This window comes from Stegostoma tigrinum, chromosome 1 (genome assembly GCF_030684315.1).
Source record: "Stegostoma tigrinum isolate sSteTig4 chromosome 1, sSteTig4.hap1, whole genome shotgun sequence".
NCBI classification, from domain to species: Eukaryota; Metazoa; Chordata; class Chondrichthyes; order Orectolobiformes; family Stegostomatidae; genus Stegostoma; species Stegostoma tigrinum.
In genome coordinates this window covers 109,138,577-109,163,700 of record NC_081354.1, presented here as the reverse complement: position 1 = coordinate 109,163,700, position 25,124 = coordinate 109,138,577, and the positions used below count along the sequence as shown (strand labels likewise).

The 25,124-nt window shown below is 41.2% G+C and overlaps 1 protein-coding gene across 1 annotated transcript; it reads right to left on the bottom strand.

The window, feature by feature from the left end:
• On the bottom strand, positions 1-24,235 carry exoc1l (exocyst complex component 1 like). Its single transcript, XM_048539366.1, has 4 exons — positions 23,986-24,235; positions 16,633-16,817; positions 2,026-2,156; positions 1-269 (listed from the first exon to the last, which is right to left on the bottom strand). Exons 2-4 carry the CDS (start codon positions 16,757-16,759, stop codon positions 12-14), a joined length of 516 nt encoding a protein of 171 aa, XP_048395323.1. The 5' UTR covers positions 16,760-16,817; positions 23,986-24,235; the 3' UTR covers positions 1-11.
• Between the last annotated feature and the right edge of the window lie 889 nt (positions 24,236-25,124).

The following is a 25,124-nucleotide window of genomic DNA, read 5'->3' as shown; positions in this document are numbered from 1 at the left end:
ATGTATGATCCTTATCTACACAAAGACAAACATACACAATTACAAATATACAACACACACATATTTAAAGCAAGCATACAGTCTCCTCTATTCAAATTTGAACTGGCACCAATTAAATAATCAATGTCAAAATTCACAAACAATATCTTCTTTCCCAGGTAGTGGTGATTAAGCTCCTGCAAACATCGGACAAAGGTATATTTGGAGGCTGTGCTGGAAGTTTCCCAGCCGTAAACTTTATCAAAATGCATATCAAAGTGTGGGTTATCCTAAAAATTAAATTCAAAAGACAAATTAGCTGCTTTATTATTCATTATTTAGCTTTACTTTTGAAGGAAACCATGCAAAAGACATTGTTAACTAAAATAAATTAACTAAGATATTTCAAGAAAATTTCCTTCATGTTACTGCTTAATTCCTCTGTTTGTTCCTTCCTTTATATTCACCATAAGGAATAAGATATTTAAGAGTATCTTATGGTGCCGTAGAACCTGAATTATACCAGATGTGTGCCTGAACAGGATTGATTAGAAGCATTTTGCTTTAGGAAAGGCTAACTGCAAAATCATATTCTAATATCAACTTGCTTTGTTGAGTTTATTGAAATTGTTGGAGTGAAATTGTTCAAGATTCTAGTGTCCTGCTGCTGTTACAGATTTTTAAAAAATTCATTCATGGCAAGTAGGCATTGCTGGCTGGCCAGCATTTATTGCTCATCCCTAGTTGCCCATGAGAAGGCGGTGTTGAACTGCCTTCTTCAGCATCAACAGTAAAACACAAGGAAGGTTGGAGATCAAATGTTCTCTGCAATTTCTGGAGAGAAATTTGTGGTTCTTTACAGTCATTTATGTGGCAAATGAAGAGGCCAAGCTGGGGCTGAGGGACTGAGGACTTTTTGCATCAAATCCCACACCGTAGGTTCATAAGGTTTTGATGTATGAGTGAATTCTGGAACACAGTGTGAATAAAGAGTATCACCCTCCTCATGGGTTAGAGTGGATTCCACTGGTGAGGTCCAAGCTGGACAGATTTTTTTAAAAACAAAATACTTTTGCAGATCTGGTCCTTCCTCAGAAAGTCCAATGGAAGAAAGACTGGAACTGGGAAATGGTAGGAAATGAAAACTTGGGAAACCTTATTGCAAATTATGCGCAGGCATTAAGGTGTCCAGCTTTGTTAGTGCTGTAGATGTACCTGTTGCAGTGTTTGTGCTGCTGGTCCAGTGGTGATGAGATGCCTTCCCACTGTTTTGCAAATTCTGGCAGGTCAGCACTGGAGGGTACTGGTAGTTACAATCCAGTCATTTAAGCTAAGATTGCAACCCATGGACAAACAAACATTAAAATACATTCAAAGTATACATCAATAATTGCTTGGTAGTACGGAATTTAAACTTTGCTAAAAGGGGACAAAAGTTGATGCTTTTTGTCTTGCATGCATCAGAACTTGGATGCCAGAAACAGACTTGATAAAAGTGACACCAATTTATACAGCACAAGACGAGGGTGGTGACTGATTGAATCATCACTGACATGGCTATGCAACAGGTACAGTTAATTATCAATGTCAGTTCAGCATGGCATTACTATGATAGCACCTACCTTCATGGTCCCAATCTGCCAAAAGGTACCTGGGTACTGTAAAATTTCAGCTGTGTCATCAAGCCATGCTTAATGGAAGCGTGGGTTGGAGATTCGCTACAAATTATGACTGTCATGGATTGATTCTGGCATCTTGCAAGATTTACCCTTAACCATGTGTCAATATGGAGGGAAGTGGATAATTGAAGGAAGAATTCCATCAGGTCTAATGCATATGTTATACAGCAGCATTGGCAATATATGAAAGCAGGACAGTTCGAGTAGATAACTCTCAATGATAATAATTATGCTTCGATACAGTTATACTTTTAAATTTAGGAATGTGTTTTCATTTTGTTTACACATTTAAGGGTGTAAATATTACCTGTTGCACAGAGAAATAGATAATACAATACAGATCAAGCTCATTTGGTTAGCTACTTACTTGGTCTGCTTCTTTTCCATCCACAAGCTTAAGATCTTCGAGGAACCATGTGTTGATTTTCTCAAATTGTTCATCTTGACTCGAAGCTAAGTTTTTCACAAAAGTGATTTGCACCTCCTTGCAATTTGTTACTAAAGTTAAAAGATAGTGCACATAGAACTTTTAAAAAGTGACGTGGATATGCTCAAAATAATAACATTTGAACTTCTCGAAACATCACATGAAATTAAATATAAAATCAAAAATTGATTTTTCTTGCATAGTTTTGGCCTCAGCTTAATAAAAAACAAAGAAAAGTTTCAACTCAATGTAAATTTTGTTTTTTAATTGATTATGGGCAAGAGAAAAAGATAGCGTTCTTTTGTGTGAACATTTTCCATAAAATGGTGTAAACATCGAATTAGAGAGTTGGCAGAAATAATACTTTGCATTGTATGTAGAACTACATGTGAGCAATTGAGATATTATTCTGTCTATATACTAAAATGTGACTGAACATAAAATTCTGTGCAGATTAACTATCTTGCAATCACAACAAAGAAAATCTTTAAAAGAAGAATTGGAAAAAATAACATCTCAATATTTCAGTGAGGCATTTCTTTTTATTAATTATCATCAAAAGAGTGATTATGGAATCTAAAATCTTATTGCTAGCTGATGACCCTTCATGAAAAGTGGAATATGTATCAACTTTGGAATGGCTTTGCTGACTATTTTAAGAACCAGATACAGTCATTATTTCAGATCAGACACGAAGAAGGTAATTGTGCAAAAAAATGGACATTTTGAAACAATTGTGAAATTAATAGCTAACTCATAAAATCATTAATATACTTGCACCACATACTGTCCAATGTGGTTACATCATATTCAGACTATAAGGCTGGATTTTCCCCGAGAACAGATTCTCTGCACCCAGTACAATTGTCAAAGCTGGCCCACTTCCACCTGGTTAGCTCACGTTGTTTTAAATTTACAGACAGACCTTTAATTATTAACTGCCTGGGAGGAAATTTTGCCTCATAGGGGTGCTAGCCAATCTCAATACTGCTGGGCACATCAAGTCAGTTAGCTGCTCAGGGCAGTCACAGCCAGGACAGTTTCCACATAAGGGGTCGAGAGCTATATGTCAGGCAGCCCATTGCACACCTTGACTCTTTCTGCCCCAGTTTTGGCTGTTTTCCTCCTGGAATGACAGTAAAGCACCAGAGAGGAAAGTGGTTGGCCTGACTTACATTTGCCGCAGTGGAAGGGATATGCAAGTGGTAGGCAGTGCAGAGGACACACAGGATTGGTGGCTACAGGGATTTCGGGGATTGTGAGCAAGTGAGGGGAGATATTACAGACAAGTGAGACAGTGGTAAAATTAGGTCTATTTTCTCTGGATTTTAGAAGGCTAAGGAGTATCCGAAGTCTTCAAGATATTAACAGGAAAAGATAGCAAAGATAAAGAAAGATTATTTCCATTGATTGGGGATTGTGGACCTGGGGGTTATAGTCTAAAACCTAGGGGTAGATTGTTCTGGAGAAATAAAAACCATTGAGTACATTTAAGACTGAGATAGATAGGTTCTTGATTATCAAGGGGATCAAGAGTTACAGGGAGAAAGCAGGAGAATGGGGTTGAAGAACTTATCAGCCATGATTGAATGGTGGAGCAGATGTGATTGTGGGCTGAATGGCCTAATTTTTGCTCCTATGTCTTTTGGTCTTATGAGCCACGTTGGAAGCGGGTACAGTAGCAGAGATAGAATGAGTGTGAAGGACTGGAGAGAGGATGGTGGCAGTTAACTTGGCAGAGCGGAAAAGGTAATTGACTTTCTAATTGACCACCCTTACTGTTCATTCCTGCAGATGGCTGAGACTGTTATTGCCTGGTTGGCAACTTTGGATCAGGCTGGCATTGACTGGTGTTGTGGCCTCCCCTCTGAATCCTCAAAGAACAGAATGTCTTGTGTCTGCACCATCCTATCCGACAGGGCCCTCAGGTTCCTGTCCATAAATCAAGTCGGTCTGCCATGTTTGGGGAAGATGTCAAGAGCTGTGCAGAGCAGCTACGGACTCAGAGCACTTGCCCAGATGCCCAATAATGTTCAGCCCCTGATTTTTAAACATTCTCCCCACCTGATCTAGATTCCTCACAGAAAAAGCATCTGCTTTGTCAACCATCTCAGCATCCTATACAGTGAAAGAAGACTGCCTCTCATCCTTCTAAACTCCAATAAATATAGACCCAATCAACTTGACATTTCCTCATAAGACAAACTTACCTTGGGAATCCGCCTAGTAACACATTTCTGAACTACTTCCAATCTACATTTATGTCTCCTTATGGAAGGAGACCAAAATTCTTTTTTGATTATTCACAAATGTGGATATCACTGGCTGGACCAGCAATTATTGTCGTCTGCAAGGTGGTAGAAAGGATTCTGAGGGATAGGATTTATGACCATCTGGAAGAGCGTGGCTTGATCAAATGCAGTCAACACCGCTTTGTGAGGGGCAGGTCATGCCTCACAAACCTTATCGAGTTCTTTGAGGATGTGACTAGAAACGTTGATGAGGGTCGAGCTGTGGATGTGGTGTATATGGACTTCAGTAAGGCATTTGATAAGATTCCCCATGGTAGGCTCATTCAGAAGGTCAGGAGGAATGGGAGGTCAGCAGTTGTGGAAGCAAGGTCATTGGGGTCATTTAAGAGACTGCTGGACATGTATATGGTCACAGAAATTTGAGGGTGCATACATGAGGATCAATGGTCGGCACAACATCGTGGGCTGAAGGGCCTGTTCTGTGCTGTACTGTTCTATGTTCTATGTTCTATGTTTTTATTGCCTATCCCTAGTTGCACTCAAGAAGGTGGGCTGCCTTTTTAAACCACTGCAGTTCATGTGCTTCAGGTAGATTCACAATGTTGTTAGGAAGACAATTCCAGGATTTTGACCCAGCAATCATGAAGGAACAGCAAATACATTTCCAAGTCAGAATGCTGAGTGACTTGGAGGGAAACTTGGTGTTCCTATGTTTTTGTTGCCCTTGTCCTTCCAGATTGAAGAGCTCACAGGTTTGGAAGGTCTAAAGATCTGTGACAAATTTCTGCAAATTGTAGATAGTACATACTACTGCGACTAAGCATTGGTGGTGAAGGAAGTTGATGTTTGTGGATGCGGTGCCAATCAGTGAGCTGCTTTGTCCTGGGTGGTGTCAAGCGTCTTGAGCGTTATTGCAACTGCACTCGTCCTGGTAAGCGGGGAGTATCCAATAACACTTCTAACTTGTGCCTTGTGGATGATGGCAAGCTTTGAGGAGTCAGGAGGTAGGTTACTCAGTGCAGTATTTTTAGCCTCTGACCTGCCCTTGTAGCCACTGTGTTTATGTGGCAAGTCCAGTTGAGTTTCTGATCAGTGGTAATGCCTATGGTGTTGAAAGTGGTGGTAAGATTATCGAATATCAAAGGATATTAGTGGATTATATCAGAGATAATGGGAACTGCAGATGCTGGAGAATCCGAGATAATAAAGTGTGGAGATGGATGAACACAGCAGGCCAAGCAGCATCTTAGGAGCACAAAAGCTGATGTTTCGGCCCTAGGCCCTTCATCAGAAAAGGGGGAGGGGGAGAGGCTTCTGCAATAAATAGGGAGAGCGGGGGATGTGGATCAAAGGTGGATAGAGGAGAAGATAGGTGGAGAGGAGACAGACAAGTTAAAGAGGCAGGGATGGAGCCTGTAGAGGTGAGTGTAGGTTGGGAGTTAGAGAGGGGATAGGTCAGTCCAGGAGGACAGACAGGCCAAGGGGGCGGGATGAGGTTAGTAGGTAGGAAATGTGGGTACAGCTTGAGGTGGAAGGGTGGGTTAGGTGAGAGGATGAACAGGTTGGGAAGGCAGAGATGAGCTGGGCTAGTTTTGGGATGTAGTAGGAGGAGGGGAGATTTTGAAGCTTGTGAAATCCACATTGATAGCATTGGGCTACAGGGTTCCCAAGCAGAATATGAGTTGCTGTTCCTGCAACCTACAGGTGGCATCATTATGGCACTGCAGGAGGCCCATGATGGACATGTCGTCTGAGGAGTTGGAGGGGGAGTTGAAATGGTTTGCGACTGGGAGGTGCAGTTGTTTATTGTGAACTGAGCGTAGGTGTTCTGCAAAGTGGTTCCCAAGCCTCTGCTTGGTTTCCCTGATGTAGAGGAGGCCACAACGGGTACAGTGGATGCAGTATACCACATTGGTAGATGTGCAGGTGAACATCTGCTTGATGTGGAAAGTCATCTTGGGGCCTGGGATGGGGGTGAGAGAGGAGGTATGGGGGCAAGTGTAGCACTTCCTACAGTTGCAGGGGAAGGTGCTGGGTGTGGTGGGGCTGGAGGGGAGTGTGGAGCAGACAAGGGAGTCACGGAGAGAGTGGTCTCTCCGGAAAGCAGATAAGGGTGGGGACGGAAAAATGTCTTTGGCGGTGGGGTCGGATTGCAGATGGCAGAAGTGTCAGAGGATGATGCATTGGATCTGGAAGTTGGTGGTGTGGTATGTTGTGAGGGCAAGGGCTATTCTTTTTGGAGGGTCTGGGCCCGAAACGTCAGCTTTTGTGCTCCTAAGATGCTGCTTGGTCTGCTGTGTTCATCCAGCTTCACACCTTGTTACCTCTTATTAGTGAATTGTATCTCTTTTTGGAGATGGTCATTGGCTGGCATTTATGCAGCATGAATGCTACTTGCAAATTCCCAGTTTAAGGCTGGATATTGTACAGATCTTACTGCATTTGGAGACAGACTGCTTAATATACCTGAGGAGTCATGAATGGTGCAGAACAGAGTGCAAACATCAGCAAATATTACCAATTCTAACCTCATAATGGAGCGAAGGTCATTAATGACGCAGCTGAAGATGGCTGGCCCTCTGACATTACGCTGAGAAATGCCTGCAGAGACGTCGCAGGACAGAGCTGGTTGACTTCCAAACCATCTGCCTTGTGCCAGGTATGACTCCTAACTATCAGAGACCTTTTACCTGATTTCACTTGAATCCTGTTTTTCTGTGCCTCCTTGATGCCACACTTGGTCAAATGCAGCATTGATGTCAATGGCTGTTGCTCTCACTTCGCCAGTACTTCACGTGCTGTTTCCCCAATGTCCTATATAGCAAGAGTTTCCTCTACTCCATTCTCCTTCCAATGAAAGCAAAAACATTACATTTGCCTTCCTGATCACTTGTTGTACCTGCATGTTAATCATTTGTGATACCAGGTATTGTGACCAGGTGAAGAGATAGCATTGTCATGATAATGCCACTGGACTAGTAATCTTAATGATCAGATTAATGGTCTGGGGATCTGGCTTCAAGACTCACTATGGGTACTAGGGGAGTATAACTGAAATGAATAATATCTGGTATTGAAAGCAAGTTTGAGTAGTGATGACCAGACTTGATTGTCAGAAAAAACAAGTCAATTCACTAATGTCCAGGACAGAGCAAACCGCATGATTGGCGCCACATCCGTAAACATCCACGTCCTTCACCACCGACGCTTAGTAGCTGTAATACATACTGTCTACAATTTGCAGAAATTTGCCGAAGATCCTGAGATTATTTTAGTACGTCTTTACTTACCCTGGCCTACATGTAACTCCAGATCCACAGCAGTGTATTTGATTCTTAATTGCCCCCTAAATTGCTCTGAAAAATCACTCAGTTCATGGGGAATTTGAGGATTTGGCAATGAAACAAGTTTTAACAAGGAAGTGTGAGCCAACCCCCTTACTTGGCCAAATCAAAGAGTTTTAAATTCTTTTTACAAAAATAGCTATAACATACATCAATTAAAATGAAGTACTAGACAAAGTTATTGATGTGATTTTAAGGTTTTCTTGACTGGCAGCAAAAGGAATTTTATTACTGACTAATCTTGAGAAAATTGATAAAACACTCCTTCCAATACACATAAATTGAGGTACAAAATTTAAAAAGGGGAAGGTTTAGAACAATAGAATGGTCAAGAACATGTTTAAAAACTCTGTCTGTCTGCTGCTCCACCACATAGCTACTGAATATTTCTGAGTCTGCCTTCATTTTGCTTCTAATGTGGATACTTGCAACTGATCATTCATGTTTAGTGTGTGCAATTTATCAGATATGTTGAAACAGTAAGTTGAAACAAGAAAATGTAAATTTCTCAATATCTGATTTAATTAAACAAAACAAAGTGTGGGGCTGGATGAACACAGCAGGCCAAGCAGCATCTTAGGAGCACAAAAGCTGACTTTTCGGGCCTGGACACTTCATCAGAAAAGGGGGATGGGGTGAGGATTCTGAAATAAATAGGGAGAGATGGGGAGGCGGACTGAAGATGGATATAGAAGAAGATAGGTGGAGAGGACAGTATAGGTGGGGAGGTAGGGAGGGGATAGGTCAGTCCAGGGAGGATGGATAGGTCAAGGGGGCGCGATGAGGTTGATATGTAGGAAATGGAGTTGCGGCTTGAGGTGGGAGGACTGGATAGGTGAGAGGAAGAACATGTTAGGGAGGCTGAAACGAGCTGGGCTGGCTTTGGGATGCAGTGGGGGGAGTGGAGATTTTGAAGCTGGTGAAATCCACATTGATACCATTAGGCTGCAGGGTTCCCAAGTGGAATATGAGTTGCTGTTCCTGCAACCTACGGGTGGCATCATTATCGCACTGCAGGAGGCCCAGGATGGACATGTTGTCTAAGGAATGGGAGGGGGAGTTGAAATGGTTCGTGACTGGGAGGCGCAGTTGTTTGTTGCGAACCGAGCGGAGGTGTTCTGCAAAGTGGTCCCCAAGCCTCCGCTTGGTTTCCCCAATGTAGAGGAGGCCACAATGGGTACAGCGGATGCAGTGTACCACATTGGCAGATGTGCAGGTGAACATCTGCTTGATAGAACATAGAACATAGAACATAGAACAGTACAGCACAGAACAGGCCCTTCAGCCCACAATGTTGTGCCGACCATTGATCCTCATGTATGCACCCTCAAATTTCTGTGACCATATACATGTCCAGCAGTCTCTTAAATGACCCCAATGACCTTGCTTCCACAACTGCTGCTGGCAACGCATTCCATGCTCTCACAACTCTCTGCGTAAAGAACCTGCCTCTGACATCCCCTCTATACTTTCCACCAACCAGCTTGAAACTATGACCCCTCGTGCTAGCCATTTCTGCCCTGGGAAATAGTCTCTGGCTATCAACTCTATCTATGCCTCTCATTATCTTGTATACCTCAATTAGGTCCCCTCTCCTCCTCCTTTTCTCCAATGAAAAGAGACCGAGCTCAGTCAACCTTTCTTCATAAGATAAGCCCTCCAGTCCAGGCAGCATCCTGGTAAACCTCCTCTGAACCCTCTCCAAAGCATCCACATCTTTCCTATAATAGGGCGCCCAGAACTGGACGCAGTATTCCAAGTGCGGTCTAACCAAAGTTTTATAGAGCTGCAACAAGATCTCACGACTCTTAAACTCAATCCCCCTGTTAATGAAAGCCAAAACACCATATGCTTTCTTAACAACCCTGTCCACTTGGGTGGCCATTTTAAGGGATCTATGTATCTGCACACCAAGATCCCTCTGTTCCTCCACGCTGCCAAGAATCCTATCCTTAATCCTGTACTCAGCTTTCAAATTCGACCTTCCAAAATGCATCACCTCGCATTTATCCAGGTTGAACTCCATCTGCCACCTCTCAGCCCATCTCTGCATCCTGTCAATGTCCCGCTGCAGCCTACAACAGCCCTCTACACTGTCAACGACACCTCCGACCTTTGTGTCGTCTGCAAACTTGCTGACCCATCCTTCAATCCCCTCGTCCAAGTCATTAATAAAAATTACAAACAGTAGAGGCCCAAGGACAGAGCCCTGTGGAACTCCACTCACCACTGACTTCCAGGCAGAATATTTTCCTTCTACTACCACTCGCTGTCTTCTGTTGGCCAGCCAATTCTGTATCCAAGCAGCTAAGTTCCCCTGTATCCCATTCCTTCTGACCTTCTGAATGAGCCTACCATGGGGAATCTTATCAAATGCCTTACTGAAGTCCATATACACCACATCCACAGCTCGACCCTCATCAACTTTTCTAGTCACATCCTCAAAAAACTCGATAAGGTTTGTAAGGCATGACCTACCCCTCGCAAAGCCGTGTTGACTGTATTTGATCAAGCCATGCTCTTCCAGATGGTCATAAACCTTATCCCTCAGAATCCTTTCTAACACCTTGCAGACAACAGACGTGAGACTTACCGGTCTATAATTGCCGGGGATTTCCCTATTTCCTTTCTTGAAGAGAGGAATTACATTTGCCTCTCTCCAGTCCTCAGGTACGACTCCAGTGGAGAGCGAGGATGCAAAGATCTTCGCAAGTGGCGAAGCAATTGCATTTCTCGCTTCCCAAAGCAGCCGAGGACAAATCTGATCCGGGCCTGGCGACTTGTCAATCTTAATGTTGGACAAAATTTTCAGCACATCAGTTTCGTCTATCTCTATCCATTCCAGCATGCACACCTGCTCTTCAAAGGTTTCATTCACTACAAAGTTCGTTTCTTTCGTAAAGACAGAAGCAAAAAACTCATTTAGGGCTTCCCCTACCTCCTCAGGCTCCACACACAAGTTCCCTATGCTATCCCTGATCGGCCCTACTCTTTCTTTGATCATTCTCTTATTCCTCACGTAAGTGTAAAATGCCTTTGTGTTTTCCCGGATTCCTTCTGCCAAGCCTTTCTCGTGCCCCCTCCTGGCTCTCCTCAGACCATTTTTGAGCTCCTTCCTTGCCTGCATGTAATCCTCTCTAGCTGAACTTGACCCTAGCTTCCTCCACCTTATGTAAGCTACCTTCTTCCTTTTCACTAGAAGCTCCACCGCTCTCGTCATCCAAGGTTCCTTAATCTTACCCCTTCTTGCCTGTCTCAGAGGGACATATTTACTCATCACTCCCAACAACTGTTCCTTAAACCGTCTCCACATGTCTATAGTTCCCTTACCATGGAACAACTGCTCCCAGTCCATGCTTCCTAACTCATGTCTAATCGCATCATAGTTTCCTCTTCCCCAATTAAATATCCTCCCATTTTGCCTAATCCTCTCCTTCTCCATAGCTATGTAGAATGTGAGGCAGTTATGGTCACTATCACCAAAATGCTCTCCCACCACAAGATCTGATACCTGCCCCGGCTCGTTTCCGAGCACCAATTCTAGAATGGCCTCTCCCCTCGTCGGCCTGTCAACGATGTGGAAAGTCATCTTGGAGCCTGGGATAGGGGTGAGGGAGGAGGTGTGGGGGCAGGTGTAGCACTTCCTGCGGTTGTAGGGGAAAGTGCCGGGTGTGCTGGTGTTGGAGGGCAGTGTGGAGCAGACAAGGGAGTCGCGGAGAGAGTGGTCTCTCCGGAAGGCAGACAAGGGTGGGGTGGGAAAAATGTCTTGGGTGGTGGGGTCGGATTGTAGATGGTGGAAGTGTCGGAGGATGATGCGTTCTATCCGGAGATTGATCTGATTCAATTGTCTGGTTTCAACATATTTTGAGAAATTGAAGGTTTCAATTCAGATGATTTTATTTTTAATACATTGACTTTCTGAACTTGCTGCAATCTGTGGTAAGGTTATCAATGCCACTATCTCAGGTCCATGTTTGTTCCTTTTCAAAAATCATTTTAGATGTTTTTAAATTTTCTGGACATACTTCCAGTCACAGCTCATAATATCAGATTTTGGATGCAGAAAGATGCGGTCCTGGCAAAATTGAAACAGCTGGTGCCGATAGGGAAAACCAAAGGACCGTCACAATCAGAATTGAAACCTTTCTGGATGTGGAGAGACCAGATCACAGTAGAGGATGGCATATTATTATGCGGAGCAAGAGTGATTGTCCTGAGCAAAGATCACCAACACATACTGGCTGAACTCCACCAGGGTCATCCAGGGGTTTCCAAAAAGGACATACTTGAGGAGGTTATGTTTGGTGCCAAGACTGGGTACAGTCATAGTTGCATTGATAGGACAGTGTCCAGAATGCCAACAAGGACAAAAATTACCACCAGGAGCTCCCCCACATTCATGGGAATCGTTGAGTAAACTCTGGACTCTGTTATACATTGACTATGCAGGTCCTTTCATGGGCTCAATGTTCTTAGTCATTGTGCATGCCCACTCAAAGTGGATGGACATGCATGTTAATTTGTCAAACACAGGGACGGAGATAGAAAAGCTTCACACATCTTTTGCATACATAAACTCCCAGAAGTGTTGTTTACCTGCAGGGAATTTGAGTATTTCCTAATGTTGAATGATGTTCAATATATAAGGACAACTCCATTTCATCCATCATCCAATGCTCTGGCAGAAAGAGCAGTCCAAACTTTGAACGCAGGTTTAAAGGAACAGCCTGTAATTTCACTAGATACCAAACTGCCCCAGTTCCTACATGATTATATCACCAGCCGACATGCAACTACAGGGATAGGCCCAGCAGAGTTGCTAATGGGGAGAAGACTCCACATCAGACTAAATCGGATATTCCCGACCTGGGGGGGGGGGGGGGGGGGGGGGGCGTTGGAGGGGGCGGGAGTGAATTGGCAGTAGGAATGCCAATGTTGCACAGAAGACAATGCTAAGTGAGAGAGGCAGTTTACTTCAGGCACAAAGTTTGGTGTAGGATCCACAGGAATGGCCCTGCATGAGTAAGGGCTATGGTCAGTGCGAGGTCAAGTCCAGTGATGTGTAAAGTTTGGGTAGGTGTGATGGTCCTGAGTGAGCACATGGGCCATATGAAAGCTGCAAACCCACAAACGGAGTAGAAGCAAAACACACCCAGCTCTTCAACTGCCTTTCTGACTGTTCCTGACCCTCTCCATCCAGCATTGAAGATAAATTGGAATCTGCAGTTGCCACAGTTGATGTCACCATATTGACAACTTTACCACCTGAAGAGGAGAATTAATTTCTTCCTAGATGTCCTGCGTGCAAGAGGTGAGCTACTGTGTGTCACATGCTGCCCGTCTCAGAGGCAGAGTTGGAGGAGTTTGACCCAGTGGTAAAATGCCCCAGGAGGAGCAAAAAAATAAAAAGAACAGCCTATGTCTTCGGACTCAGAGGGGAGAGATGTAAGGATTGCAATGAGGTCAGCCAGGTGGACTTCAGAATATGAGTTCATGTTTGGGCCTGTTAATCTGGTCCATTCAGGGATTCCTGGTTGACAGATAAAATCAGGGGTGTCAGGGGGCCTGTTCACTCTGAGAGCTAGCTGGATCAGTGACAAGGACTCTCAACATGTAAATAAAGGGTGACTTGGTGATGGGATATTGGCCGTAACGGAGTTATTTCAGAGGAGCAGCTGGACAGTTGGAAGTACAGATTAACTTGCCAAATTTTCTGTGTTTTTGATTTACTAGTATTTGATTTTGGCGAGGCAGACATGCTAAACTGTACATCTGAATGCCTTATGCTGGCTTCCACACCAGGAGAACTATTTTACATAGATTATTACAGGTAGATTAGTCCTTTTCTCTTTCTTCCAGAAAAGTTTTACATTTGTCATTTAGATGAGACATTAATGCCAGGACGCAAACCTGCCCAGATCGATGTCAAAGTTTCCATGGCACCATTCAAAAAAGAGCAGAGTTGCTACTGCTGGTATTTTAGCCAATATTTACGCCTGATTCAACATCTTAGAAGAATAGCTTATCTGTTATCATGGGTTGAAGGTTGAGTTTGAAGCATATGATTGTGACATTGAATCATTTTTCTGCTTTAGTGAATGTGTAGAATTGCCACAACTAATGAATGGCATATTATTGTCAACCAGGAGTGACAGCTTGAGCTAATTCTTCCTCATCTCTGTAACCAGAAACGTGGGGCCAGTGGCAATGTTTTGTTGGAATTTTCAAGTCCACCTCAACTTTTCTCTTGCACACTTCAGTGCTGGTTATTTCCATGAACTGTGTATTCACGATGTGTACTAATGACTCTACAAAGACATAACCCAAGGTTGTAACTAAAGCTCCACAGAGAACTGCTTTGTCTTTTCAAATGTTTGTTTTTTATTAGAGTAATTGATAAACATTTTAATGCGATGTGATCAAATGTGAATTGTTAATTGTCTTTACTTTACATTCAGCAAATGAACACACAGATAATAAAGCAAATCCCACTTATTTATTCTATTCCATGTCTATCCTCAAAAAATGGGGAAATACCGGGTTGAATTTTGCAATATCAGTATGGGTGACATTACCACCATAGAACTTTGGAGAAGCTCTATAACACCGAGAGTGCGATGTGCACTGTCAGTGCGTTAATCCCAAAGTTGAAGTGTGTCAATCAAAGCTACTGCTGACAGTTTGCTACTTCAAATGACAAATATGGAATCAACACAAATTAGGGCTATTGTCCACTAATGCCAAATTAATGACACTTTCAAATTTTACACTTGTAATTTTTAGACATAATGAGCCACCACTCAAGTCACAAATTCTTAAGTATGAAACTGGTACCATCTTAAAAGCCAAAATGGATTCACTTTTTAAACATTTCTTAACATTAAACTTTTAAAAAATATGACGGACCTTGTTACAAAATAAAATCTATTACTTTGTACCATGCATTATCAGACTTTTAAAGATCATGTATCAAAGTGATTGAGCCACAGAGTCAGAGAGTCATGGCAGAGAAGGAGGCAATGCAGCTTTCAATAACAATCCTTTCAGTTTCATGCCTGGTTCTATATGACCCATATTCAGGTTTCTTCGCTTCACCCACATTCCTTTTCAATCACTGATCATCTGTGCTTCCATCACCTTCATCTTTTTAAGCCATCGCCGTTCAGTGTATTAAAAAACTATTTCGCAAATCCCACGCCTGCATCTCTGACACTAAACCTTAAATCTATGTCCGTTAGTCCTGGTTGCATCAACTGAAGAGAAGACTATTTCCTTGTCCACCTTATCAATATATTTGCACAAAATTATTTCACTTTTGAAGTTTCTTTTACTCTTTTAATTTTGTAAAATGATTTCTACCGAATATGTAATATTTTAATGTCTTTTTACAGTAGCAGCCTTTTTCCTAGGTTTTGTGGTGCAGAGTGTAAATTTCACAGACAACTGTCACCCAAACTTAGCCCGCCCTGCAGGATCCCACTGCAACACACAACAGGACCCATGAAATGCACTCCCGCCATTCCCCCACTTCCAGAGGAGCTAAAATTCTCCCCATTGGGATTGCAGCAGATTCGTGGGTAAATTTAATGTCACTGGTGAGCGTTGCCCTTGCAATGCTTATCACAAAATCTGGGCTATTAATAAACCAAATGGCCTATTCGTTATATGAGCTACCTGAGTGGTTTGGGTATCACTTTTAACTGCATGTCACTGGCCTAGACCTTGTAAACAGCAATTTTAAATGTTTAGGGCTGATCTTTCTCTTTATCATATGTTTTGCATAAAAAGAAAAGCCTTGCAGCTGCATAACATCTCTTATGAACTTCAGATGACCCGAGGCTAATTCAGTAATTTTTGAAGTCTCGTCACTGTGATAATATTGGAGTCATTGATGCCGATTGGGTACACGATAAAATCCCACAAACTTCAATGAACTAATAGCTAGATGATCTTTTTATTAATGCTGATTAAAGTAAAGCCTTCTATTTTATTTCTCAAAACAGTTTAACAGTCTTTTATATCCACTTCAGAGGCAGACTTGGTTTCAGTTTAATGTCTCATCCAAAAGATCACATTTCAAACCGTAATGCCTTCCTCAGTGCTGCACTAAAAGTATGCCAAGTCCAGAGGTTTGGTATTGTACCCACATCCTACTGATTCAGAGGTCGGCTTTCTACCGTGATAGCCACAGTAAGTAGAAGAAGAAGAAAGGTGCATTTAACTTTATAATTGCATTTTTAGTTCAGTTACGCTGAAGTTCTTCTGTGCAATGTAGCAGTAACTGCAGAATGTAACCTGCTTCTACCTCTACCATTGCTGCAGTTAGCTAACTGAACATTTGGACCAGTTCGAGCACTTTTAATTATGAAAGGCACTTCTTGAGGTGTATTTTTGTGTCTATTCTATGATAAATGAAGTAAAACAAAACAGCTAAAAATTTGCCAGATACCATCTTGAGTAGTGGTAGCTGAGAGATTTTTCCGGGGCTATTAACAGTTCCTAACCAATAATGAAGTGCTGCAACTGCAGGCTACAGAAAAGTGACTGAACTAACAGAATAAATAAACCACTGCCCAGTGAAATAATAACATTGACCCATCAATTCAAGAAATGTCTGAATAAACATAATAGGAAACGGACAGTAATCATGTTAAATCCAAATAGTTTATGGGTAGCTGTGGCCAGAATAATTGCATAGCAAATGACCATTTAGGAATTGAATAACCTATTTAAATAAAAAAAAGATTTTTAGTTGAAATTCCAATCAAACATTTAATTGTTGTCTTGTGTTTTTATGAATTGTTAAGTCTACAATGGTTTACTTCTTAAGATAAATGATTTTGTGATGGAATTAAATTAGCATTTATTCACTTGTACTTTGCTTAAAGTGTACTTAAAATTTACAGAGTTAATGAGGACAATATGGTACCGTATAAAAGTACAGAAGTTACCTGAACTGCAAAGGAAATACCTTTCGTCTTCCTGGGTAGATGTCATTACTTCAATCACAGCAAATAAACGATCTCCATTTGGATGAAATATTTCCTTCTTTAGTGCTTTTCTGAGTAAGGCTGCCATTTCCTTAAGCAGAGTTTCAGATAGGCAACATTTGGCAAACTTATTTCACTCACTGTACCTGAACACAAATCAAAAGCTATAATGTATACAATCTGCATTATGGGAACTAAGTGATGTTTCTATGGATTTAAACACTATGACACACAAAACATGATTGGATTGCAGTTTCAATCAATATTCCAGCAGGATTGCTCCCTAGAGAAATGCCTACTAAGTCATTTGCAATCCATATAGATTCCATTATAGTCATTAGTTGAGATATTGATTTAATGGTATTTTCCATTAGGAAACTTACTGTACAAGATGGAAATATAATATATTTTGAAGTTAAAATTGTGTCACAGTTCATAAAAATTGTCTTTTCCGTAAATTTGCTGTGACTATCATCTGAAATATTAAATCTTCTTGCCTGATAATTTCTCTAAAAAAGCAGCTCCAATGCTTTAACTCCATTAACTCCAAGTTGAACTCCATTGTACTAGCCATATGGAATTTTGCTTTCAATATTAGCCTCTTACTGCCATTTACATAAATTTATGCTTTTATTTATATAACAAACTAGTACCAGCCTGTGTGTGTGGTCAAATACCATCTATCCTGTCACTTATTTTTGAAAACACGTGTTTTTTTTGTTCCGTGTTGCTGATTTGCATTATGTGCAACTCCTAATATACAAACCTGGGAGATTTATGATGAATAGATTAAGAATTTTGTAGATGTATAAGAGAACTAGTCTTTCTCCAGACTTCTTCTTTTGGATACTAAATTACTGATGTGCAGGGGTTATATTTCCAAACCAGATGGGCGTGATAAAATATATTGGCCACCTCCCCAACAATAAATGTCAGCAGGCTAGTTAATTGTGAGCTTAGGTGGACATATCTTAGTGATGTCTATCTTATCTTCAGTTACAATAATCGGTTCATTCATGTGCACCCACACACAGACAAGCACACACAATAGACGTTTCTTGGTCTCTGCCATGTTTCCATCAAATGTGGTAAGAATGCAGATGAATGGAACTGTATAAAGTCAATTTCCAAAGTAATACTCGATTTTAGTACAGATAAAATGACAAAGATGTAATTGCTGAGCCATGCACAAAGTTTATTCTTATATTGTGACATTTACATCAGTGCACACACAACAAGGAACCATATTACTGAATGTGTATAACCGGTTCCTCATTTGAGGTTGGTTGGCTCTCCAAGCTGTTTTGTGGCTCTGCAGACATTTAGTTACCGTGCTGGGTAACATCCTCAGTGCAGCCTCTGATGAAGTGTCGGTGTGTTTTCCCACCTGGTTTTTAAACTCTGGGGTCTGTTGCGCTGGATTGCCTCACTTCCGGGTTTCCTCCATAGTGGAATGTATATGGGGTCGATTTCAATGTGTTCTGGTGTGTTCCTGATGGAGTGTAGTGTGATGAGTATGTTGGGGTGTGTAGTATCTTTCTGATGCCATTCCTGTAAGCATCTCCTGACCCAGTTCTTTGGATATCCATTATTCTTGAACACTTGGAAGAGGTATTCCTCCACCTGTTGGCATAGTTCCATGTTGCTGCAGTGTGTTGTTGCTCTTTTAAATAGCGTTCGCACGCAGCTTTGTTTGTGTGTGCTGGGATGGTTACTATTGAAGATCAATACTTGGTCTGTGTGTGTGGCTTTTTGGTGTACTTTGATTTGCAATTTCCCATTTGTCTTGTGCTCTACCATGATGTCTAGGAATGGGAGTTGTTTGTTCTTCTCCTCCTCTCTGATTAATTTTGTTCCGGTGAGGGTGTTTTTTGTGAGTTTGCGTGTTCTTCTAATTTGGTCCGTTTAATGATGACAAAGGTGTCATCTATGTAGCATATCCATAGCTTAGACTGGATTTGCAGAAGGGCAGTCCTTTCCAGTCTTTGCATCACTGCTTCTGTTATGAGTCCAGAGATAGGCGATCCCATGGGTGTCCCGTTGATTTGCTTGTATATTTGGCCGTTGAAGGTGAAGTGGGTGGTCAGGCATAGGTGGAATGGATACGTGGTCAAGTTCAATGTGCACATTGAACTTGACCACGTATCCATTCCACCATGGAGGAAACCCGGAAGTGAGGCAATCCATCGCAACGGACCCCAGGGTTTAAAATCCAGGTGGGAAAACACATCGACACTTCATTAGAGGCTGCACTGAGGATGCTACCCAGCACGGTAATGAAATGTGTGCGGAACAACAAACCAGCTCACCGAGCCAACCAACCTCAATACCTTCAATCCGAGCTACAGATCTACTCCAAAACGTTTTTCACTTGAAAGTATTTTCTGAGCTGAGCATGGGTTAGTTGGGAGAACAGAGAAGGTTAATGAAATCAGTAACACTGAAACTCACTTTGGCAGACTGAAACCTAACGTTTTAATTACTAAGGTATTCCAACCAACGTTATCTCAATTGTCTCAGTCAGTGTAGCTCATGATGTGTGGTATCATAAGTCTACCTGCAGTAAACATTGGATCTTTCAGCAAATATGGAAAATTTCCAATGTTTGCAACACGTAAAAATGTAAAGATTCTTCATGCACATGTACATTTTAACTATCGATCTGCAAAAATCTTTGAGTTCTGTCTGAAATATTGCAAAACAGTAAAATCTACATCTGTAATGCTTATACATACATCAGATTTACCTTCCCAGTGCCAGGGTAGCATCAGTGAACTATATCCATGTGCCTATGCGATGGTGCCACTGACCAACTGATGTTTGCTTTCGGTCCATGAGAAGGGAGTGAATAATGTGTTTCCATGGCCAACAAAAGATTGCAGCTAAACAGTGTGTGACATTTTGAGCAGCAGGAATGATAAGTGGAACAATATGCAGCTGCCGCGGGGAATGAGGAGGAGTACTGCTATTGTAAATGACAATGGTGTCCATCTGAGCCACCATGTTGTAAAGTTGCATGCAGCACTGCCATTTGGTTGTAAATCTTGGTTTCTGATGGTACTATTTGGGATATCTTTGGATAGATTTGTTGCTGCCAATCCTGCTAGATTCAGCCAAGCTATTGATGACATGTGAGCAAGCATGGCAACATGATGCCTCCAGCAGGAGTTAAGCTTTGTTTTCTTTAAACTGTAAAGGTTCATTACATATGATTCAGTAGCTAGTTAAGTTACATCTAATATACATGATTGACTCTTACGCGACATCAGGCTTGATGAAGAGTGAATATACATTACTACTTTAGTTGTATGATGTTAACATGAAGAATAATCATTGAAGAACAATATGCATACTTCTGAACACATGCAGAACTGGTAGGATGGATACATAAGTCTGTTTAGCACCTCCCAAGAGTAGTCTTTTACACCCCATTGGGAAAAACTTATCTTACGATGTCAGTTAATCCTTGCACCTCCTCAATTAAACTCATACAACATTTGGGACACCAAGACACAATACCAGACTAAACTAGTGTCCTAGACTAACCACATGAACATGCATCGACTGTGGCAAGGCTTACACGATATTACGGGCTACAATGCAAAGGTCGAGGAAAATTGCTGACAGCAATGCATTCCTCCCCACTCATCTCAATGCATTCTATGCACATTTTGAAATGTCAGTGAAATTATGTTACCTGTCCCAACGGTCTCAGCTGCACCTGTACATACAATCACTGTGCAGACCCCAGATTGGCCTTCAAGAGTGAACCCATGGAAAGCGACTGGCCTGAATGGAGGCCTGCTGCACACTCAGACCCTGCATGGACCAATAGCATGAGTATTTGCAGACATTTTTTACCTTTCCTTGCTCTGATGTAAGATTCTCACCTGCTTCAAGAAGCCCACGCTCATCCCAGTGCCAAACGAAAATTCAGGCAATGTGACTTAATGACTGTTGCCCAGTGGCTGTGACATCCATCATTATGAAATGCTTCGAGAAGTTAGTAATGGCACAAATCAGATCCAGCCTCCCAGATTGCCTCAATGTGCTACAAACTGTCCACCATTGCAACAGGCCTACGGCAGACATCGTCTCCCCGGAACATTTGGAAAACAAGGATACCTGCATCAGACTCCTATTTATTGACTTTAGCTCTGCCTTCAACATCATAATTCCAACCAAATTCATCCCCGAGCTCCGAGATCAAGGACTCTGCTCACCCCCCTCTGCAACTGGATCCTTGTCTCCTGACCCCAGGCCGCAATTGGTAAGGATAGGCAACAACAAGTCTTTTCAACACCAGTGCTCCACAAGGCTGCGTACTGAGCCCTTCCCTCTACTCTGTATACACTCATAATTGTGGCTAAATTCTGCTCTAACTCCTTTTACAAATTTGCTGATAACGTCATCGTGGTGGGTTGAATTTCAAACAGCGACGAGACAGAGTACAGGAAGGAAATAGACAGCTTAGTGTCACGGTGTAATGATGCAAATCTCTCCATCAATGTCAGCAAAATGAAGGAGCTAGTCATCGACTTCAGGAAGCAGAGTGGAGGACACTCCCATGTCTGTATCAATGGTGCTGAGGTGGAGGTGGTTGAGAGCTTCAAGTTCCTAGAAGGAAATATCACTAACAATCTGTCCTGATCCTTCCACATTGACACTACAATCAATCAAGTACACACTACCTCTACTTCCTCAGAAGGCTAAGAAAATTAGGCATGTCCACAATGGCTCTTACCAATTTTTATAGATGCACTATAGAAAGCATCCAATCCAGATATATCACAGTTTGGTGAGGCAATTGCTTTGCCCAAGACCATAAGAAATTATAGAGAGCTGTGAACACAGCCCAGTCCATAATGAAAACCAGCCTTCCTTCCATTGATTCCACCTAAGTGTCCAGCCAACATAATCAAATGATGAAGGGTCTAGGACCGAAACATCAGCTTTTGTACTCCTAAGATGCTGCTTGGCCTGATGTGTTTATCCAGCTCCACACTTTGTTATCTCAGATTCTCCAGCATCTGCAGTTCCCATTATCTATAATCAAAAACCACTCCCACCCTTGTTAAGCTTGGTTCCACCCTCTTTCAGCAGGCAGAACATACAAAAGTTTGAAAACACAGATCAACAGATTCAAGAAGAGCTTCTTCCCCTGCTGTTATCAGACTTATGAATGGGCTTCTCATATACGAGAGTTGATCTTCTCTGCACCTTCCCTGGTATGTAGCTGTAACGCTATATTCTGCATTCTGTTCTATTACCCTGATGCACTTGTGTAAGGTCTGATTTGTTTGTATGCATGCAAAACAGTACTTTTCACTGTATCTCATTACATGGAACAATAACAAATCAAAACAAATCAGCAGAGATGACTTCCAGAATCACTAAAGCGTCATGTGGAAATTTTACCAATGGAATTAAAGGCTGAAGGCAAAAACTCCTAAATTGATGCTAGGAATCCCTTTAAGATGGTTCAGGTTATGTGGAAGAAGGTTACAATGGTAGTCATACAACCTCTACCATTCAAACTACTGTCACAAGCACAGAAACTGTCAAAGAGGTGGCCAAAGTGAGGAATGATGGAGATTTGACCATAACTGTTCATTGTACTTTAAGAACAATGAAAATAAGTTTCAATAAAATAAATACGACAATTTTAAATGGGTTTGTGGAACAGAAAGACCTGGGTATTCACATTTCTTTAATTCTTTAAACATGACAGAACAAGTTCATAAGGCCATTAAACAGGACAGAGGATGCTTCTAAAGGCAAATAGAACAAAAGTAAATAAGTTACAGTAAATGTTTATATATAATTAACTAGAGTACTGTGTCTAATTTTGGGAATAACATAGTAAGAAGGATTTAGAGTGTTAGAAGGTTTAGCAAAGATTTACCAAATTGGCTTGGGGGATGAGAAGCATTATTTATGTGGCTAAGCCAGACATACCAGGAAATCTTTCCTTAGAGCTGAGAAATTTAGGATAGATTTAATGGATCTTTCAAAATAATGAGAGATTTTAATGGAATGAATAGAGAAAACATGTTTCCAAGAGCATGAAACTTTTGTAACTAGAGCAGACAGATTTAAGATAATTGGTAAAAGTACAAACCATCAAGGAAAGGAAGCAAATTTTTTCATGCAACAACTTGATGCAATGTTTAATACATAATAGTAGATGGTTTCTCTTTGAAAAGTCCATGCCCTTATCAAAAACTACTTTAGGTTGAATAAAAATGTCTGTGAAAATGCTGATAGAATTTTCTTGGGAACAAATATCTACTGATTTGTGTGGTTAAGATTTAGGATGGAAACTGTAGTCAAAGACATAGAACAATGGCTAATAATATTTAAACTAGAGATCAATAAAATTCAAGGTAAATATAACTCAATAAATAATAAAAACATATTAACCAGAAGTGAAATGACATGCATGAATAAAGAGGCAAGAATAAAACTGAACTTTTAAAAAGGCAAACAGAAATTACATAAACAATAATTTGAAAGATGAGAAAATGGCACAGGATGAACTTAGAAAATGAATCATAAAACAAGTATGAAGGCAAAAAGAAACCATGAAGAGGAAGTATCAAAGCACATAAAATAAACAGTAATGTATTCTAAAAGCACATAAGTACCAAAAGAAAAATTATGATAAGGTTGGGCTCATTAAAGGATGAGCAAGCTAATCTCAGGAATCAGTGCTCAAATTGCACAGATATTGAATAGCTATAAAAACCAGAAAGTGCTAGAAATACTCAAGCTAGTCTGGCTGCATCTGTCAACAGAGAAACAGCATTAATGTTTTGAGCTGAACATGACTCTCCTTTGGAACACAGTGCTGAATATATCTAGCTCTTTCAACTTCTATTTCAGATCTTCAGCATCTGCAGTGTTTTATTTTAATTTTATAGAACTGATACTTTGCATCAGATTTGACTGAAGGGTCTAATAAAAAGCTAATGCAAATAATAGAAAGAAAGTGAAATATTTGACGAGCCTGGAAAACTTCAGAAGGATAAAATACTGCAATTCCATTCTCTTATGGATACAATGCAAAGCTAGGTAGGAAATCACAGAGACACTGGTATTTATATAGTACTACAAAAATTATCAGAAAAATAATAGGGCCAGGGGCGTTCACATTTCCATTTCTCAAAAAGGGAATTCAGCAAATCTATGAATGATAAAGTAGTCTGTGTAACATCAGTGGGAGAAACGATACAATGATACTTAAAAGATCAAATGACACAGATTCAGAGAGCCCAATATCATGGATTTATCAAAAAGCAGTGTCTTACCCACCTTATTCAGTTATTTGAAGAAATAAAAGGTAAATTTGTCATAGTCCTATGACTCTATGTCATCACTCCACCTTGTTCAGCATTTTGTGGGTTTTCTGACTCATGACCTTTCTTTGTCTAGCTCTCAGGCTGGCTTGATGATGGTCTTCAGCACACGGAAAGGCTATGCTTATTGTGCACACATAGAGACAACCAGTGGTGTTTTAACCTGAGAGTCACCGCAACTCAGGCAAGGGGAAAGGTCGAGAAGGAGTCCTTCACGTTTACTTCAGTCAGTGCAGGGATTGAACTCATGCTATGGGTATTACTCTGCTGTGCAACCAAACAACTGAGCTAATTGGCTCCTTTGAAGTAGTAACACAAGAGTATGTTATTATCGTGGTAAAAATGTACTATCAACTTTCAACTTCCGCCATCTGATTTTTAATACCTGCGGCTTTTCATGCACCAAAATAGTTTTAAGAAAGGAAAGTCACTGACTTAAGTGGCCACAGTGATCACCTGACTACAGGTTGAACTAGTTCATGAAATCACCAATAAACAAAACTCATTCTAAATTAAAATTAATATTTTTGAAAATTTGTTCAATAGATGTGGGTACATCTGGTTTGGCCATTTATTGTCCATTCCTAATTGCTCTAGAGAAGGTGGCGGAGAACTCTTCTTCAACCACTGTGGATTTTGGGGTGTAGAGACACCCATATTGCTGTTAGGGAAGGAGTTCCAGGATATCAGAAATACCTCTCCTGAAGAGGAGAGAAGTGGGAATTTACAGTCTTTATGCTCTCCAACTTCAACCGAAAATGTTGGAATGTGTTTGAGGGAAGATAAAAAAAAACAGGTTAAAGATTGGGTAGTTTACATGCATTCCTTATAAGAACTTGCAGCTCCATTTAACCCTTAAACAGCACGGACTGTTTTCCTTCTGTCTGATATTGGATTCACAGTCTGAGTGAGAGAGCAGTTAAGGATTTGGTTTGGATTGAGCAAAATGGGGAATGTTTCAGTCCCTTCTGAATCTTGTGTATTTCGGGTTATAAATCGCCTGGTCAGGTTGATATTGTTTTAATGTGGGAGCCTTTGAGAAACTCGACTTGTTAGATTGAATTACCCCTGAGGAGGTTTAATATTTTTAAATAG